The 19,222-nt window shown below is 61.2% G+C and overlaps 2 protein-coding genes and 1 long non-coding RNA gene across 11 annotated transcripts in view; 1 reads left to right on the plus strand and 2 right to left on the minus strand.

The window, feature by feature from the left end:
• Positions 1–2,598, minus strand: part of LMNTD2 (lamin tail domain containing 2) — a 5,596-nt gene extending 2,998 nt beyond the window's left edge. Inside the window, exons 1-5 of the mRNA XM_017893990.1 lie at positions 2,451–2,598; positions 1,310–1,433; positions 1,067–1,219; positions 618–705; positions 172–497 (exon numbers count right to left, since the gene is read on the minus strand). Of these exons, the coding sequence (XP_017749479.1) occupies positions 172–497; positions 618–705; positions 1,067–1,219; positions 1,310–1,433; positions 2,451–2,583 (824 nt within the window). The 5' untranslated portion in view covers positions 2,584–2,598. The remainder of the gene's footprint in view (positions 1–171; positions 498–617; positions 706–1,066; positions 1,220–1,309; positions 1,434–2,450) is intronic.
• A 328-nt stretch (positions 2,599–2,926) lies between these two features.
• Positions 2,927–6,555, plus strand: RASSF7 (Ras association domain family member 7). 8 transcript variants are annotated; one of them, XM_017894035.1, is made up of 6 exons: positions 3,736–3,976; positions 4,262–4,392; positions 4,698–5,395; positions 5,719–5,847; positions 5,926–6,007; positions 6,087–6,555. In XM_017894035.1, exons 2-6 carry the CDS (start codon positions 4,269–4,271, stop codon positions 6,116–6,118), a joined length of 1,065 nt encoding a protein of 354 aa, XP_017749524.1. In that variant the 5' UTR covers positions 3,736–3,976; positions 4,262–4,268; the 3' UTR covers positions 6,119–6,555. The 8 variants fall into 8 exon arrangements, with proteins under 8 accessions (XP_017749521.1, XP_017749519.1, XP_017749524.1 ...); XM_017894034.1 differs by lacking the exon at positions 3,736–3,976 and adding an exon at positions 3,984–4,098; XM_017894032.1 differs by lacking the exon at positions 3,736–3,976 and adding an exon at positions 2,927–3,030 and having other exon boundaries at positions 5,926–6,555.
• Positions 6,556–9,464: 2,909 nt separating this feature from the next.
• On the minus strand, positions 9,465–11,157 carry LOC108543517 (uncharacterized). Of its 2 annotated transcripts, none has more exons than XR_001889597.1 (2): positions 11,026–11,157; positions 9,465–10,528 (listed from the first exon to the last, which is right to left on the minus strand). It is a non-coding gene; the product is annotated as an uncharacterized LOC108543517 (long non-coding RNA). The 2 variants fall into 2 exon arrangements; XR_001889598.1 differs by having other exon boundaries at positions 11,005–11,090.
• Positions 11,158–19,222: the final 8,065 nt, after the last annotated feature.

The raw sequence follows: 19,222 nt of genomic DNA on the forward strand, positions 1-19,222 counted from the left end.
TGGGAGGCCTAGCTCACCTCCCCAGTGGGGGCCTGAATGTTTTCAGAGAGGTCACTTGGGTCCATCAGAGTCTCTGCCGTCACCACCTGCAAGAGGGGACCAGAGGCCAGCGGGCAGGGGCTGGGGTGAAGGGTACCCCTCCCCTACAGCACCTCTTCTCTTTGAACTCACCTGTGCTTTGAGGCCTCCTGATTCCTCCCTGCTGGAGCCCAGAGTTCCAGAGGCAGCCTGAGCAGGGCAGGTTTCCAGGCAGGCCAGGGCACCCCAGCAGAGGCACCCGATGAGAGGGGGAGGGCTAGGGAGGGCAGCCTGGGGCAGGAGGACTTGGGGGACAGGCTCACCTCCACACTGCCAGTCTGGGATCGTAGCATGCGGCCCACCCACGAGGAGCGGGCCAGCTGCAGGAGGCAGGACTTCTGCAAGTTCTGCAGCTCGGCCTCCACCTCCTGGAGCGTGCGGGTGGTCTGCAATAGCCGCTCCTCCAGGTGCTCCTTCTCCTGCTCCGGGAGGGCCCGTGGGTGGTGGTGGGGGGGGTCTTCTGCAGAAGGCCCCCAGGCCAGCCCCAGCGTGGCTCCCCAACACCACAACCCTGCCCACTCCCTGTGCCCCCGCCTCACCCACTGGGCTCGCTCCTTCTGTTCCTTCAACTCCAGGGTCAGCTTCTGGACCTGGTTCTGCAGGAACTTCTCCTGACTGTGGGAGCTCCTGGAGGAGGGGCGACCTCAGCTGCCCTCACCTGGCTCAGGCAGGGGTTCCTAATACCAGGTCAGTGGCGAAGGAGGGGAGGAGGGGCTCCACTGCCACCTTGGCCCCAAGGGCACACAGCACAGCCCCACTGGGGCCGACCAGCCTCCGGCTGGTCTGGGCAGGGGTCTAGCACCCATCCACATGCGCAGGGTTAGGGTTGAGGCTATAGCGTGTTAACTTAGGATCAGGGTGGAGGGTCAGCGTGGGCAAGGATGAGGGTAAGGATCTGACTCAGCGGTTGGGATTGGGGTCAGACAGAAACCAGCAGTCTGGGCGAGGACAGGGCAGGGTTGGGTTGGTTGGGGACTGTGCTGCAGACCTGTTGGGTGGAATCCCTGCCACCTCCTCCAGGATGTGGCAGAGCCGGGTGTCCTTGCCATTCTGGACAGCCCACCGCAAGGCCTGGATCTCCAGTTCTCGCTGCCTCCACAGCAGCCGCAGTGTGCGAGGGTCCAGGGACTCAAGAGCCAGCCTGCAGCAGCAGCAGCCCCTGCTGCTTACTCAGGCCGGGCCCCTGGCCACCTGGCCCAGGAGGCTCACCACTCCTCCCTCCCCTCCTTACTGCAGGTCAGCAGTGCAGGCCGCCCGTGTGGGGTGGGGCGTGGTGTCCGGCAGGCATGTGGGGGTCTCGGGGGCTGCAGGTGCGCCTGCTGGAGGTCCCAGGTGACCACTGACAGACTCTCGCTCTGTGGGGGACAGAAGAGCCTCTTCCTTGGCTTCTTCAACCCCCTGGCCAGACTTGGGGGCCATTCTCAATGTTCTTCAGGAGTGGAGGGGTGGGGGTCCCAAGTTGGCTATGTGTGCCTCGTGTGGCCACACAGCTTGGAGCAGCCCAGGCGGCACCACTGCTCACAGAGCGTCGCTCTCTGAAGAGACCCACATGTGGATGTCCACACCTGTGTGTTTCTGACCAGGATGGGGCAGCAGGTCACCACCTGACATATCCCTGGCATGTCCCCCTGCCACCCAGGTGCTGGCCCTTTGCCTGTCATGTGGTGTCCCTCTTTCTCTTGTACCCCCAGTTCAGGGCCCTACCCCCAGCACTCACCTGAGGCCAGACCTCCAAGCAGGCCTGGGAGGGAAGGGCTCTATACCGTTGCCATGGATACCAGCACCCAGAAGGGGAGGGGCTGTTTGTTACCAGGAGCCTCCAGGGAGACCCCAGACCAGGCCCCTGGGTGAGTTCTGGGCTGGGCCAGCCCAGCTTGGAGGTGTGAGAGGCTGAGCCACTGCTCAGCTTAGCGGGGGGGGGACGACCACTTAGTGGCCAGCACCCTGAGGGAGGCCCCAGCATCCCCTACCTAACCTGACAGCACCTGCGGGATAAATATGGGGGCACTGCTGCCTGTGGGCCAGCCCAGCATAGCCATGGGTGTGTGGGGGAAGCAGACAGGTAACAGTGACAAGCTGGGGACTGTGCTGAACGCTCACTGGGAATAGTATGCCCCTGCCCACAGCCTCTTTTTAAATTAATAATTAATTTTTTAGAGACAGGGTCTTGCTCTGGTGTCCAGGCTGAAGTGCCTTGGTGTGATCACAGCTCACGGTAACCTCGAATTCTTGGGCTTAAGTGATCCTCCCACTTCCACCTCTTGAATTGCTGAGACTACAGGCACCTGCCTCCACCACCAGGCCCAGCCCACAGCTCCTTTGACCTCAGTGACAGGCCCTCACCTACCTGACCCCCCAAACTGAAGGCTCACCTTTCCCAGCCATCTCCACACACTCTGGGCTACCCTCAGGGGGCCCTGTGGGCATTCTCATTACCATGACACGTATTCCCTCTGCTCCAGGACAAAAACGAGGTCCCAGACCTGAGCCACAAGACCCAAGCATTCCAGCCTTCACCCTCCACCTCGCCCTCACTCATTCACCCTTCATCTCGGCAACTTTCGGCTATGTAAGGGCTCCCTAGCCGAGCGCAGGAGACAGCCAGGCAGGAGACCCTCCACGCCCACAACTCGTTCTGAGCCGGGCAGAACTGGCAATCAATGGCCCACACAGCTGACCGCGAGGCTGCGGGGCCCTGGGCGGGACAGTAGGGTAGGGGGTGGAGGAGCGGCTTCCAGCCAGCTTCCCTGTTCGTAGGGCCTGGCACTGGGTCCAAAAGGGGCAGGAAGGTGTAGGAGAAGAGCCTCAGCCAGAGTCCGGGCCTTCTCCTGAGCGGGCACCTCCCGCACCAGGGCTCGGCGCCCGCCAGCTCCGCAGAGTTCTACCTCCCTTGCCGCGACTGGTGATCCTGCGACCCCGCGACCCCTGCGCGTCCAGGCTACTGCCGCTGGGGTAGGCTCCACAGGCTGGCCCGGGAAGCGAGGGGAGGGGCTGGTCCCTCTGCCCCTGAACGCAGGCGGGGGGTTGCGGGATCCCAAGCCAGAGACCTTCCCTGGGCGGGAACCCGCCACACACGAGAAGGCTGCTGAGGAAGTCGGCCCAGGAGCGGGGTCAGACACCTGCCTCGACGCGCCGCCCGCAGGTCGCAGCCGCCGCGTTTCCGCGTTGTTCGCGGGGTGGGGGTGGGGGCGGGGACCGCGGCTCGGCCCCTCCCTCCGACCCGCCCACACCTGGAGTCTCTGGGGGCGGGGCGCGGCGGCAGGCCAATGGGTCGGGGAGGGGCGGGGGCCGTGACAGATAGCCAATGGGCGCGGGGGAGGGGGCGGAACACCGCGCTGAGCAGCCAATAGAGGCCTGGGCGGGCGTGGCGGCCGCGGGCCATGGGGCGCGGGTCGGGGCGCGCCGCGGCGCTGGGGGCGGCAGGTTGGGCGGCGGCGCCGAGCGGGTACAGAGGCTGGCGAGCGCCGCAGGTGAGCCCGCGCAGGGTCCCTGGGCCTCTCGAGCGGCGGGCCGCTCTAGCCGGCCGGGCCCCGACTCCAACTGGGAAGAGTTTCCGCGATGCCGGGACGGAGAGCGGGGGCGCCGCACCCTGGCGCCGCCCTGCGGAGCGGGGACGCCCGCCCCGGGGGTCGCGGCGCGGGCATCCGTGCCCGCGGCGGGGACCGGGACCTTCGGGGCGAGTGCAGCGATTGGGGCAGCGGCGGGGCTCCCCGGGTTGGCTGGGGCTGCTCAGACCCGGAGTCCGCTGGATCTGCAGGGTCGAGGTCTGGGTCGCGACCCCGAGCGCCTCTGCGGCCTGAGCAGGTCGGGGTGGGGCGTTTCCATGGCGGCGGCCGCGGGGCCTGGCGTGCGGGCGCCTCCGCGCCGCCCGGGGAGGGGGCAGTGCCCTCCGAGCCAGGTGAGGCGGGCAGGAAATCCTGGATCTGGTTAATGATTCTCCTTGTTCCGGGAGTGCGGGCGTGGCAAGAGTAGGCTGGTGAAGTGGCGGAGGATGCGTGCTCCGGAGGGCCGCCACCCCAGGAATGTGTGGCCGGCGGGTGGGGCTGGCACAGGAGGGTGGGGCCCATGCGGAGGGGTCGCAGCCCAGCCGTTTCTAGGGCAGGCCAGGAGAAGAAAGAGAGGAGGACCAGGCTTCGATAGGGGTAGGTAGGTCCTGACCCTGTGGCCTGCATCCTCCCCACAGAACAGGGATGTTGTTGGGGCTGGCGGCCATGGAGCTGAAGGTGTGGGTGGATGGCATCCAGCGTGTGGTCTGTGGGGTCTCGGAGCAGACCACCTGCCAGGAAGTGGTCATCGCACTAGCCCAAGCAATAGGTGAGTCCTCTCGGGGTTAGGCAGGCTGGGCAGGTAGAGCTGAAGTGGGACCTGGTGGTCCAGCCCCATGGCCCCCGGAAGGAGAGTGGTCCAGCCCCATGGTCCCTCCGAAGGAGAGTGGTCCAGCCCCGTGGCCCCCCGGAGGAGAGTGGTCCAGCCCCGTGGCCCCCCCAGGAGAGTGGTCCAGCCCCGTGGCCCCCGGAGAGTGGGACTGGTTGCTGATCCTTTTTGTCCTCCCCAGTTCCTTAAGCCAGGTGGACAGAGAGTCGGGGGGACATAGGCTGATCTTCTCCTCTCCCCACCAGGCCAGACTGGCCGCTTTGTGCTTGTGCAGCGGCTTAGGGAGAAGGAGCGGCAGCTGCTGCCAGAGGAGTGTCCAGTGGGCGCCCAGGCCACCTGCGGACAGTTCGCCAGTGATGTCCAGTTTGTCCTGAGGCGCACAGGGCCCAGCCTGGCTGGAAGGCCCTCCTCAGACAACTGTCCACCCCCGGAACGCTGCCCAATTCGTGCCAGCCTCCCTGCAAAGCCACGGGCAGCGCTGGGCTGTGAGCCCCGCAAAACACTGACCCCGGGGCCAGCCCCCAGCCTCTCACCCCCTGGGCCTGCACCCCCTGTGACACCCACACCAGGTTGCTGCACAGACCTGCAGGGCCTGGAGCTCAGGGTGCAGAGGAATGCTGAGGAGCTGGGCCATGAGGCCTTCTGGGAACAGGAACTGCGTCGGGAGCAAGCCCGGGAGCGAGAGGGACAGGCACGCCTGCAGGCGCTAAGCGCGGCCACTGCTGAGCATGCCGCCCGGCTGCAGGCCCTGGATGCTCAGGCCCGTGCCCTGGAGGCTGAGCTGCAGCTGGCAGCGGAGGCCCCTGGGCCCCCTTCACCTATGGCATCTGCCACTGAGCGCCTGCGCCAGGACCTGGCTGTTCAGGAGCGGCAGAGTGCGGAGGTGCAGGGCAGCCTGGCTCTGGTGAGCCGGGCCCTGGAAGCTGCAGAGCGAGCCCTGCAGGTGAGCCTGGGGACCTGATCCTCTGTCACTTCCCCACCCCTTACACCAGCAGATATGGGGGTCACAGGGTCCAACTCAGGAGGCAGGTGAGCCTGGGCACCTGATCCTCTGTCACTCCCCAACCCCTGACACTGGCAGTTACGGGGGTCACAGGGTCCAACTCAGGAGGCAGGTGAGCCTGGGGACCTGATCCTCTGTCACTCCCCCACCCCTGACACCAGCAGATACGGGGGTCACAGGGTCCGACTCGGGAGAGCACTCCCTCTGGGGCCTGAGCATGGAGTCCTGTGGCTATACCTCCTGAGGGTCCCATGTGCCCCTAGGCTCAGTCTCAGGAGCTGGAGGAGCTGAACCGGGAACTCCGTCAGTGCAACCTGCAGCAGTTCATCCAGCAGACTGGGGCTGCGCTGCCACCGCCCCCACAGCCTGACAGGGGCTCTCCTGGCACTCAGGTCGGAGTGGTTCTTGGGGGAGGCTGGGAGGTGAGGACCTGGCCCAGCCCCACTCCAAGCTGACTTCCCAACCCACAGGGCCCTCTGCCTCCAGCCAGAGAGGAGTCCCTCCTGGGCACCCCCCCGAGTCCCATGCTGGTGCCCAGCCTAGGCCCCGAGGGTATGTCTGCGCTCCACCTCCCCCTGGGGCACCAGGCCCTCCTGTGGCCGCAGCCACCTCAGCCTGTGTCCTCCCGCAGTGGCCCCCATGAAGCAGAACTCCTGGAGGTAGCAGCAGCTCCTGCCCCCGAGTGGTGTCCTCTGGCAGCCCAACCCCAGCCTCTGTGACAGCCTACTGAGGGCTTCAAGACCGGCCTGCCTGGACTACAGAAGGAGAGTTGGCGGTCACAGAGGGCTCCTCCACCGCACAGTGGGAAGCCCTGGGTATGGCCTCAGGAGCTGGGCGTGCAGTGGGGGACTGCCCTAGTCCTTGCCAGGTCTGCCAGCACCCTGGAAAAGCATGGGGCGTAGCCAGCTCAGACCTTGCCAGGCCCCAAAGGCCACGACTGCCTGTTGGGGACAGGAGATGCATGGACAGTGTGCTCAAGCTGTGAGCATGTGCTTGCCTATGGGAGGGGTCCTTCACTGTGTGTACACGGCAAAAGCACGTGTGTGCCACTTCCCCTACCCCAACGTGAAAACCTCAATAAACTGCCAGAAGCGGCTTGAGTGTGTGCCAAAGCTGCGCCCGGCAGGGTCTGAGGTCTTGAACTTGGGCCTCCACGGGGTGCCACTGAGCAGTACCCTGAGACACCTGGGGCACGCCACAGCTGGAGTGTCTGAGAATAGGGTCCCTCAGGCACCAGTGCTCAGTAGGGCCCAGGGCTGGGGCTTCCTGGACTCCACATTCCACCTGCTCTGCCTCACCTAACCCCAGGGGCTCTCCTGTGAGGCCCCAGCCTCGCGGGCCTGCTGGTTCAGCCCAGCCTGACTGTCCCGGGCGTTTGTCTGCACCCCTCCCACCTGACTCCCGTCACCCTATTGCCTGGGCCCCACTAGCAGCAGGAACTGAGGATACCAGGACAAGCTAGACCCGCCCGTCAGGTTTACTGAGAACTTGTGGGGGCGGGTCCCAGACTCAGGTCAGCCAGGCCCAGGCCACTTCACCACCCCAGGGAGGGCATGAGTACTAGTGGGCAGGGGCTGCCCCCTCCTCCCCAGGTGGGTGTGAAATGTCTGCTATGAGCTTGAAGCTTTGAAATTGGGGCAGGGGCTGGGCACAGTGGCCCACGCCTATAATCCCAGCACTTTGGGAAGCTGAAGGGGGTGGATCACCTGAGGTCAGGAGTTAGAGACCAGCCTGGCCAACGTGATGGAACCCCAACTCTACTAAAAATACAAAAAATTGGCCAGGCGCAGTGGCTCACACCTGTAATCCCAGCACTTTGGGAGGCTGAGGTGGACGGATTACGAGGTTAGGAGATCGAAACCATCCTGACTAACATGGTGAAACCCTGTCTCTACTAAAAATACAAAAAATTAACCGGGCGTGATGGTGGGCGCCTGTAGTCCCAGCTACTCGGGAGGCTGAGGCAGGAGAATGGCATGAACCCGGGGTGTGTGTGGAGTTTGCAGTGAGCCGAGATCACGCCACCACATTCCAGCCTGGGAAACAGAGCAAGACTCCGTCTCAATAAAAAAAAAAAAAAAAAAAAAAAAAGAGTCAGGCGTGGTGGCAGGCGCCTGTAATCCCAGCTACTTGGGAGGCTGAGGCAGGAGAATCGCTTGAACCTGGGAGGCGGAGCTTGCAGTGAGCCGAGATCGCACCTAGGCACTCCAGCCTAGGTGACAAGAGCAAGACTCTGTCTCCAAAAAAAAAAAAAAAAAAAATCGTGTCCACATCCCAGCCCAGCCCCTGCCTGGGCCCTTGGGCTAGTTATCACCTCTCCTGGTCCTCAGGGTAAGCCATACACCCCCAACTCCAGGGGCCATGGTTGGAGTTAGAGAAGAATGTGGGGGATCCCTACACCTGGGTACAGCCATGGGTGGGATTGGGACAGAGGATGGGGATGCCCTAGGTCAGGGGTGTCCAATATTTTGGCTTCCCTGGGCCACATTGGAAGAATTGTCTTGGGTCACACATGGAATACACTAACAATAGCTGATGAGCTTAAAGAAAAAATCGTAAAAAAAACTTTGCAATGTTGGCCGGGCACAGTGGCTCATGACTGTAATCCCAGCACTTTGGGAGGCCGAGGTGGGTGGATCACGAGGTCAGGAGATCGAGACCATCCTGGCTAACACGGTGAAACCCCATGTCTACTAAAAATACAAAAAATTAGCTGGACATGGTGGCAGGTGCCTGTAGTCCCAGCTACTCAGGAGGCTGAGGCAGGAGAATGGCATGAACCCAGGAGGCAGAGCTTGCAGTGAACCCAAACTGGACCTCTGCACTCCAGCCTGAGTGACGGAGACTCAGTCTCAAAAAAAAAAAAAAACCTCAGAATGTTTAAGAAAGTTTAGATTTGCGTTGGGCTGCATTCAAAGCCACTCCATGGGCCGACAGTTGGACAAGCTTGCCCTAGATCATGGGGTCTTTGTGCTTTGAGAGTGGGCGAGTTTGGGATGGACTCAGCTTTCTCTTGGGTGGCCCTGGATCTGGGTCTGGTGCTGCCCCCTTTCTCTGGAGCAAAGGGAACGAGGAAGTCCTGAACTTGGGCAGGGAAGCCATCCACAGGGCTCCCTAGAGGCCAGGACCACCAGGAGCTCACTGCTGTGCAGGTGCAACTCAGCTTGGTTATTTCCTGCCTGAGGCAGGGAACAGGGAATGCAGGGAGACCAGGCAGCAGCGGAAGCCTCCAAACGCTGGCGTCAGCAAGCCGGAACCCCCACCTGACCTCACTCCTGTCTGCCCAGCTCACAGCCGCCTGTCCCTGGGAGGTCCTTGGGGGCCGGCCTGGACCTGCCTGACCTGTGGCCCCAGATGGAGCTAAGCCCAGGGTCACAAGGGGTGGAGCCTGGAATGCATAGGCCAAGTGAGTTGTGCCTGGGCAGCAGGCCTGGGGTCTGAGGGACCTACTCCTCCATCCACAGCCCCCACTCACATTCTGGAGGGATGGTTGTACCTCTGTGACCAGCCCTCCACACCATCACACAGGCCAGCAGGGGGCAATGCCAGGTGCCATCCGGAGCCCACCCCCATGTCCTCCCGGGGGTCATGAGCTCTGCCCCACACGCCCCAGCCCCCCAGCGGGAAGCAGGCGTGGAGCTGGCAGAGCACGAAACCTGCTGTTCCTTTGTGTTTTCGAGGAACACCTGTTCCTTTTGAGGCCACTGCCCAGGTGCCCGTCCCTGGTCTGCTGCTGCTAGCTCTGACGAAGCTAACCGGCCTTCTTCCCCACCAAGAGGGTGTCCCAGCAGCTGCTGTGTTCTGGGGTGGGGAAGGTGGGGGAAGGGGGGGAGCCTTCCTCCTCACTGGCTGTTTCATTTTTTATTTTTTGAGACAGAGTCTCTCTTGCCACTCAGGCTGGAGTGCAATGGCGCAATCTTGTCTCGCTACAACCTCCACCTCCCAGGTTCAAGTGATTCTCTTGCCTCAGCCTTCCAAGTAGCTGGGATTACAGGTGCCCACCACCATGCCCAGCTAATTTTTGTATTTTTAGTAGAGACGGGGTTTCGCCACGTTGCCCAGGCTGGTCTTGAACTCCTGCTCTCAAGTGATCGATCACCCGCCTCTGCCTCCTGAAGTGTTGGGATTACGGGCGTGAGCCACCGCGCCCGGCATCTCACTGGCTGTTTCAGGTGAACCAAATCCTATGGCCCCAAAAAGTTGCCAGAATGCTTCAGATCACTCAGCAAACCTTTGAGTTGCTGAAAAGTTTACTTTTGAGTTTTAAACTATACTTTAAAACTATATTGTGAACTGTGCCGACGTGAGGAAAGGCTGGGCTCCCTAAAAACATACAGTTCCACAGCAGGGCGGACCCAAGTCCAGCCAATCCCCAGGGGATGCAGGGCAGAGATCCCACCTGGTGTAAGTATGGGCAGAGGGCAGAGCCAGGCTGTATCGAGGGGCAGTGCTGGCGCCCTTCTCGCCCAGAGTTCCTACTCATGCCCAGCACAGAAGTGCTCTGTAGGGCCAGCTGAGAACACCCCAGTTCACTGAGCATGGCCCATAGTAAGTCACCGTCTGGCAGTAAGTCAGCTCTGCAGGTGTGGACCCCAAGGCCACACACAGCCTTTCCCAGGTGCAGGTCCCGCCAAGCCTCAGTACACAGTGGTGACAGACAACCCTGTCAGGACAGGGAGCTTCCAAAGGCCAGTTGGAGTCCCTGCCAGGCGTCCACTAAATCTGCCTCTCTCTCTCCAGCGAGCGGGTGCAGCCCTCAACTCCTGCAGATCTGGGGAGGGGACAGGGCCTGTAGGCTCGGACTCGCCCCGGTCCTGATTTTCACAGTGAACTTCAGAAGAAAGCAGGCTCAGCAGACAGGCTGCTGGACGGTCCACGCGCCCGTTCCTGCAGTGGCCCCACTGAAGCAGTAGAAACACACAGAAGCACCAAATCCGTCACTCTCTTCCAGTAGGAAGTCCCCAGAGGTGGCCCTCAGGAGGATGGTCCTGTTGGTTCAAGATATGACCACAACACCTGTGCCTGCCCAGGGCCAACTTCGGCTTGGCAACAGGAACTCCGCACACCGGTACCCTGGACACACAAGAAAAGAAAGTTCCCTCCAAGAGGGTATCTGGCCCAGCCTCAGCCCCAGTAAGCAGAGGGCAGCAAAGCCCCCGAATGATTCCGCTCCCCCCACCCGCCGTCCCTGGTGGCCAGACAGGCACACCCGGTCCACAGGGCACCCCCTCCCCACAGTGTCCAGCTGCCCTCGCGTCCCCGTGTGGCCGGTCGCCTGCCCGCCAGACCCGGGTCACGGGGCCAGGAGGGTCGCGCTGCCCAGGCACAGATCAGCCGCTGTCACACGCACAGTGGGTCTGGGGCAGCGCAGTGTGCGGTGGGCAGGGGCTGCCCTGCGCCCGGAGGGACTGCCGGGTGGGCGGACGGAGGGATCGACCCCACACCCGTCCCCTCCAACTTGGGCGTCCGAGCCCCGCCGCCCCTGCCCAGCCCGATCCCCCGCAGCCCCCGCGGGAGGGCGGCCCCTGAGGGGCGCCCCGCCCGCTAACCTGGGATCCCTCGCGCGTCACCTGCGACCCCGGCGCGGGGTCGTCGCCGGCTCTCGGCCCAACTTCAGCTGCGGCCGCGGGCACCCGCTGCGGGCCCCTTCGCGCCCTGCTCGCCGGGCCCATCCGCCCCACGTTTTGTTCCCAGCCCCGTATGCAAATGACCTGGTCCCCGTAGCCCAATGGGTCGGGAGCCTGGCGCCTACCGCAACGCAGCCAGTGGGCGCGAGGGGGGATTCGCCGACGCCCGCCCACCGCCGCGCCGTGCCCTTCGCGGGCGAGGCTGGGCGCGTTCTTTTCTGCACGTCGGCCCGGGGAGGGGCGGCACCTGCCGCGGGGCTAGCCGGGGGCCCGCTCGCGGGGCGGGCGGGGCAGGGCGCGCCCCCCAGCCTGGCGGATGGTACGGCCCGAGGTGGTCCTCCTCCTGCCTCGCGGTGGTACGGCCCGGGCTCGCGGGGCTTCCGGGCTGGGCGTAGGGCACAGCCTGGAGCCGGGTCTTCCGCCCGCGGTTGTGTGTGGGGCTGTAGGGCCGGCTGGGAGCTGCCCCTCTCCCAGCGGCGCGGTGGTACGACCCGGCCGCCTCCATGCCCCGCACTCGCGTCCCGCGGGCAGCCTCCCCCCGACCCCGCTGGGTGCCCGGCTCACGTATCCCGGGCTGTGACCCGGGAGGGGCCTGCGCCAGCCCGGACACGGCGTCCTCGGGACGCACGCGCCATTCCCTGGGCGACCTGGGGTCCCCATACTACGCCCGGGACCGTCCGGCTGGCGAGGAGGGGGCTCTGGCTCTGCCTGGTTTGCCTGGTGACCCCCATGGGACGCCCTTCGGGACCTCTGGGTCCCTCCTGCGCGCTCTGTCTCCGCGGAAGCCTCTGGAGCCTGGAGGGGGTGCTGCATGGGGCTCGGGGGTCCTCGCAGCCCCGTGCCGGTCTTTGCGGGGATGAGGCGAGAGTAGCCTGTCTGTGCCCTGAAAAGGTGTAAAATCGAAGGAGCCTTGACGGTTTGACCTTCGTTAGGACGCGCAGGGCCAGCTTCAGACCTGGAAGTATCGGACTCCGGGGTGAGGCCCCAAAGTGGCAGCCAAGGGAGATTTGGCCACTGGTCCCCCTTGGCACTGTCACCCTGATCCTCGGCCCCGGGCCGCCCCCCCTCGGCTCCCTGGCCCTAAACTCACCGCTCTGCTCTTTGTCCTCCTCTGGCCCCATGACCTCCCTGCATTGGCATCCGCGCAGGCCTAGGCCGCAGCCTGCTCGCTGCCCCAACCCCAGCCTCGTTGGAGAAGTGCTGGGGCCCCAGGGAGGCTCTGACCCAGCCCATGTCCTCAGGGGCTTGAAGGCTGGGGACATAAATTCAGGTGCAGAGTCTGGGGTGACTGAGACATAATCAGCAAGACATGACCGAGGTCTTTCTGACCCTTTGACCCCTGGCCCCCAATAGAACCCAGTGTCTCCTTGCACCTCTGGCCGCCTGTGGATGGGGAAGTGCCCAGAGGAGCCTGGAGCCACTCTGTTCTATTGGGGGTCAGAGGTCAGCAAGATCTCGGTCGTGTGGGTCGTGAAGGAGCCCCTAAGAGTCAGTGGGAGCCCTGAGAAGGCCCATGTCTTCATGGCAGGGCAGAAGCTCCCAGGGCAGTCAGACTAGGGGACAAGAAGGGGCAAGAGGATGGGGCAGCTCTGCGTTCCTGTCGTGCCCTGCTGACGTGAACCCACTTCTGCCCACAGTCCTGCCAATTTCACAGGCACCTTTTTTCACCATCTGTAGTGAGTGGGATGGTGCCCCCCCAAAAAGAGGATATATCCACATCCTAATACCCAGGCCTCCCAAATGTGCCCTCACTGGGAGAAAGCGTCTTTGCAGATGTCATTAAGGGAAGCATCTTGAAACGAGATCATCCTGGACTACCTGGGTGGGTCCTAAATCCAATGATCAGTGTGCTTAGAAGAAGCCTGGGCGCAGTGGCTCAAGCCTGTAATCCCAGCACTCTGGGAGGCTGAGGTGGGCAGATCACCTGAGGTCAAGAGTTTGAGACCAGCCTGGCCAACATACTGAAACCCCATCTCTGCTAAAAATACCAAAAAATTAGCCAGGCATGATGTGCGCTTGTAATCCCAGCTATTTGGGAGGCTGAGGCAGGAGAATCGCTGGAACCCGGGAGGCGGGCAGTGAGCTGAGATCACGCCACTGCACTCCAGCTTAGGCAACAGAGTAAGACTCTGTCTCAAACAAACAAACAAAAAACAGAAAAAGAGAGAAGGCTGGGTGTGGTGGCTCACGCTTGTAATCCCAGCACTTTGGGAGGCCAAGGCGGGTGGATCACCTGAGATCAGGAGTTCAAGACCAGCCTGATCAACATGGAGAAACCCTGTCTCTACTAAAAATACAAAATTAGCTGGCTGTGGTGGCGTATGCCTGTAATCCCAGCTACTTGGGAAGCTGAGACAGGAGAATCGCTTGAACCTGGGAGGCGGAGTTTGTGGTGAGCCGAGATTGTGCCATTGCACTCTAGCCTGGGCAACAGAACAAGACTCCATCACAAAAAAAAAAAAAAAAAAAAGAAAGGCCGGGGCACCAGTGGCTCACGTCTGTAATCCCAGCAAATTTTGGGAGGCCGACGCCGGGTGGATCACGAGGTCAGGAGAATCGAGACCATCCTGGGCTTAACATGGTGCAACCCCGTCTCTACTAAAAAATACAAAAAAATTAGCCGGGCGTGGGGCGGGTGCCTGCAGCCCTAGCCCTACTCGGAGGCTGAGTGGGAGAAGGTGCTGAACCTCAGGAGGCGCGAGCTTGCAGTGCGAGCGAGGGATGGTGCCCAACTGCACTCCAGCCTGGGTGACAGAGCGAGACTCTGTCTCAAAAAAAAAAAAAAAAAGAGAGAAAAAGAGACACAGACACAGAGGGGACGCCATACGAAGTTTATAGCCAACAGGAACACCTGGAGCGAAGCTGGAAGAGAAGGACCTCCCAAAGATCCTCTAGCAGGGAGTAATGGGCCCTGCAGCCTGGATCTTCAGACTTCTGCTTCCAGACTGAGAGAAATGCCCTTTCTGTTGTCTAAGGGCCCCTGGGTTTGTGCGCCGATTTGATATGGCAGCCCCTGGACACATAGACATCTGGCCTCCACTAGGATACAAAATGCAGCCTGCCCCCCCCCATCCCTCCCCCACTCTGAGAGGTTTGACTCTTTTGTTCTCACCCCACCCACCTCCTCTCAGCCACCCCTGGCCCCGCCTCCCCAAGGCATCCCACTCTGCTTGGGGCCCCCCTGTTGCGGGGGATTGGGAATGGGTCTCGGCAGGGGGGATGACGGGAGCTCAACTGCCCACCAAAGCCCTGTATGTACACACCCGACCTGATGGCGGAGGGGGCAAGGGGCGGGAAAGGGCTGGATTGGGCCCTCCGGGAGAAGCGTCTGGCCCTGGCTGGACAGAAGCAGGGAGCTTCCCAGCCCAGCTCCATCTTCCCCGGGCACAACACAGGAGCATGCCCACCGCAAATGGCTTGTGTCTTGCAAGGGACAGGGGCAGCACAAATGGCAGCATTGACCTAGCATCTGGCCAGAGCCTCAGTGTGCCGGTCTGTGTGAGGCCTGTGGGAGCAGGATGCACATGTTGCACACTGACACTAAGCAGGTGATGGGGTGGTTGGGGGTGACCTGTCAGTGTGCAGGGGGTGCCTGTACACGCAGAGTGTCTGCCTGCTGGTGGTGAGGCATCCTATCCACAGTTATGAGTGCATGGTAAGGGTCCATTTTGTGTCAAGGAGAATGGTGGGGGGGTGAAAATCAGTAGTGTTGGAGGTTGATAGGTATGTGCCCGTGTCTCTCTAAGCTAGCACCACCTGTGCACAGTTTGGGCCTAGTTGGTCTGGGCAGCCTGCCCTGGGGATACTTCTCACACCTGAGCTTGAGTTTGTCTGGCAATACCTGGGGTTGGTTGTGCACTGACCAAGGATTATGCTCACTGAGGACGTCCTTTCGTGTCTCCCATGTGGATGCATGTGGTTTTATTTATTTATTTTACTTTATATACTTTATTTTTTGAGACAGAGTCTGCTGTGTCGCCCAGGCCTGGAGTGCAGTGGCACGGATCTCAGCTCACTGCAAGCTCCGCCTCCCGGCTGTTTACGCCATTTCCTGCGCTCGAGCCTCCCAAGTAGCTGGGGGTACAGGCGCCCACCCAACCTTGCCCGGCCCTAGTTTTTTGTATTTTTAGTAGAGACGGGGTTTCCACCGTGTTAGCCATGGATGGTCTCGATCATCCTGACCCTTCCGTGATCCGCCCATCTCGCGCCTCCCACAGTGCTGGGATTACAGGCTTGAGCCACCGCGCCCGGCCGTGTTTATTTATTTTTGAGACAGAGTCTCCCTCTATCGCCCAGGCTGGAGTGCAGTGGCATGATCTTGGCTCACTGTAACCCCTGCCTCCCAGGTTCACAGCATTCTCCTGCCTCATCCTCCCAAGTAGCTGGGACTATAGGCACACATAACCATGCCCAGCTAACTTTTGTATTTTTAGTAGAGACGGGGTTTCTTTTTTTTTTGAGATGGAGTTTCGCTCTGTCGCCCGGGCTGGAGTGCAGTGGCCGGATCTCGGCTCACTGCAAGCTCCACCTCCCGGGTTCACGCCATTCTCCTGCCTCAGCCTCCTGAGTAGCTGGGACTACAGGCGCCCGCCACCTCGCCCGGCTAGTTTTTTGTATTTTTTAGTAGAGACGGGGTTTCACCGTGTTAGCCAGATTGACCTCCAACTCCTGACCTCAGGTGGTCCTCCTGCCTCAGCCTCCCAAAGTGCTGGGATTGCAGGTGTGAGCCATCCTCCTGCCTGAGCCTCCCAAAGTGCTGGGATTGCAGGTGTGAGCCACTGCACCTGGCTCTATTGTTTTTGAGACAGGGTCTCACTGTCGCCCAGGCTGCAGTGCAGTGGTGCCATCACGGTTCACTGCAGTCTCAACCTCCCGGTCTCAAGCAATTCTCCCACTTCAGCCTGCCGAGTAGCTGGGACTACAGGTGTGCACTACCGTCTCAGGCTAATCTTTTTTTTTATTTTTTGTAGAGAGGAAATCTCACCACGTTGCCCATGTTGGAACTCCTGGGCTCAAGTGATCCTCCCGCTGTGGCCTCCCAAAGTGCTGGGATAACAGGGCGAGTGCCACCATGCCTGGCCTGGGTGCATGTGTTTATTATGACAATTACCAGCAGTCCCCCAGGTGGCCTGTCCTCCTTCCCAGGAGCCTCGGCGTGTCTGTGGATACCCCTGCATCTAGTGTCCAGCAGGCAGACACATGGCACATGCAAAGGTAGGGGAGGTGCCTGGTGCAAGGCAGAGGGCAGTCCCTCAGCCTGCTGACCACACGGGACCCCACCTGAGGCGTACCCATCTTGTCCTCACAATGACCGAAGAGGTAGCCATGAGCACCCACATTCCTGTTTCTTTTTTTTTTTTTTTTTTTTTTTGAGACAGAGTCTCGCTCTGTCGCCCGGGCTGGAGTGCAGTGGCCGGTTCTCAGCTCACTGCAAGCTCCGCCTCCCGGGTTTACACCATTCTCCTGCCTCAGCCTCGGAGTAGCTGGGACTACAGGCGCCCACCACCTCGCCCGGCTAGTTTTTTTGTATTTTTTAGTAGAGACGGGGTTTCACCGTGTTAGCCAGGATGGTCTTGATCTCCTGACCTCGTGATCCGCCCGTCTCGGCCTCCCAAAGTGCTGGGATTACAGGCTTGAGCCACGGCGCCCGGCACACATTCCTGTTTCACAGCCAAAGACACGGAGGCACACAGAGGTTGAGAAACTGAGACTGAAGTGTGTGAGTTCAGGTGGCTGGCCTGGGTGACCGCCGTGACACCCAGCCCCTCTGGCCCATCAAGAGTAGATTGCTCCAGAGTCCTCCACAGTCTCTTCGGCACCATCCACTTCTCCTTCCTTCAAGGGCATTTTCAGAACCCATAAGTGCCTGGTATTTCTCTCATTGCAAACAGAAAACTGTGGGCGAAATATTACTTAGGTGCCAAGGCAAGAGACTGAAGGCACAAACTGTTTCAGTATAATAAAGAAAACAGAATAAGAATAGTCATAATACAAATTAGATACAGAGATGATTATGGACAATTAATCATTATTATAAACATTATTAATCATTGGCTTTTAATATTACTCTTTGTTGCATTACTAATATAACTTAGGAATAACCGGGGGTTATAGGGTCAGGTGCTAAAGGGACATCATGAGAAGTGACCGAGAAGGCAAGAGATGAGCCCTCTGTCACGCCCGCATAAGGGCCGCGGGAGGGCTCCTTGGTCGAGCGGTAACGCCAGTGTCTGGGAAGACACCCGTTACTTAGCAGACCGCGAAAGGGAGTCTCCTTTCCTTGGAGGAGTCAGGGAACACTCTGCTCCACCAGCTCCTTGTGGGAGGCTGGATATTATCACCCGGAGGCCGAAACCCCTCCCTGTAGTGCAGTGCTTCAACGGTCACGCTCCTTGTCCACTTTCATGTTCCTCCCGTACTCCTGGTTCCTCTTTGAAGTTTGTAGTAGACAGCGGTAGAAGACATGGTGAAAGTCTTAAAGTCTTTGATCTTTCTTATAAGTGCATGGAAGAAAACGCTGATGTATGCTGCCTTCTCTCTGTGCTTTGGCTACCTAAAAGGAAGGGCCCCCTGTCCTGTGAGCACGTGACTTACTTCACCTTATCACTTAGAAGATCCACCCTCCTTACCCCGCCCCCTTGTATGCAATAAATATCAGCGCGCCCAGCCATTCAGGGCCACTGCTGGTCTCTGCGTCTTGATGGTAGTGGTCCCCCGGGCCCAGCTGCTTTCTCTTTATCTCTTTGTCTTGTGTCTTTATTTATTACAATCTCTCATCTCCGCACACACGGAGAACACTCACGAAGCCCCCCTAGGGCTGGACCCTACAGAAAACCACACCCCTCTCTTGCCCTGCTCCTGTTACCTCCACCTTTACCTTCCCCTTTGCAGTAAATCGACCTGAAAGAGAAGTTGGTGTTCACAGCCCCTGCGCGCTCTCTGCTCACTCTCCAAACTCCAGCCCCTGGCCCCAGCGCCGCTGGCCCTCGGTGAGTGGCAGTGACCCACCCTGCTGCACCCAGGCTCCCTCCCTCGGATGTGTGTGCACGCCCTCCCTGGCCTCCAGAAGCCCCTCTCCTGGTTTTTCCTCCAGCCCTCCACCCCTAGCACCCCTGTGCTCCTTCTGGTCTCCTTTGCAGATTCCAAACCTCTTCAAGTTGGAGTCCCAGGGTTCAGGCCTTGGTCCTCAGGCACACCCCACATGCGATTCCCACATATTCCTCTTTATCCAGTGCAGCAGCCTCTGCCCACTTCATCTCCTCTGGCACGTCCCATTCCCCCAGGGGCGCTAGATAAAGGGGCACCTGCGGACACACACGCTGAGGCTCCTGGGAAGGAGGACCGACCGCCTGTGGTCAGCTTGGGCCCCCCCCCACCATCTGTCGCTGCTCCTCGGGAGCTGCTGGTAGTTGTCATAATAAACACAGGAACCCACGATGAGACGTGAAGACGCTCCTCAGTGAGCATCCTTGGGCAGTGCACAACCTCCCCAGCCATGCCAGCCCGCACTCAGGCCTCCCCCGTCTTCCCCATCTCTCCGGTGTCGGTTCTCAAGCTCGTCCTTCCCCGCCTCATTCCTCCAAAAGTCCTCAGCAAATCCTGGCAACTCTGTCTGCAGCATCTACCGGGAGCGGGCACTTCCCACACCTGCGCAGACCCACCCGGGTCCCAGCCCCAGCAGCCCCTGCACCGGGCGCCCGCGGGTCTCTGGCGCCCGCTCCGGACGCCTCCCCAACGCTCCCCGCAGCGGCCAGGGGGTCTCGCGAGCCTGCGCCTGCTCGGGACCCCCGGATCCTCCCCGGGTGCGCTGCAGCCACGCGGGCCTGCGTCCCGGGGCCCGTACGGCTTCTGCGAGACATCCTCAGGGCCACCCGGCGCCAAATCCACACGGGACGGCACGGCCGCGTCCTACCGAGCCCGCCTAGTTCGCCAGCGCGCACGTTTCACCGCGCCTGCTGCGAAACGGAGAGACGTGTGGCTAGGTTGGAATAGTCGGCTCACGGAGGGCTCCGGCAGTGTTTGGTCAGAGGAGCGCTGCGCTCGTAGCAGCGGACGCCAGAACTGCCCTCCCCAGGTGCTCCGGCCGCGCGCGGGCCTGCGAGGGGCTGCGGGCAGGGGGGCGGGGTTGCGTGCGGGGGCG

This window comes from Rhinopithecus bieti, unplaced genomic scaffold (genome assembly GCF_001698545.2).
Source record: "Rhinopithecus bieti isolate Rb0 unplaced genomic scaffold, ASM169854v2 scaffold_25906, whole genome shotgun sequence".
In the NCBI taxonomy this organism is placed as follows: Eukaryota; Metazoa; Chordata; class Mammalia; order Primates; family Cercopithecidae; genus Rhinopithecus; species Rhinopithecus bieti.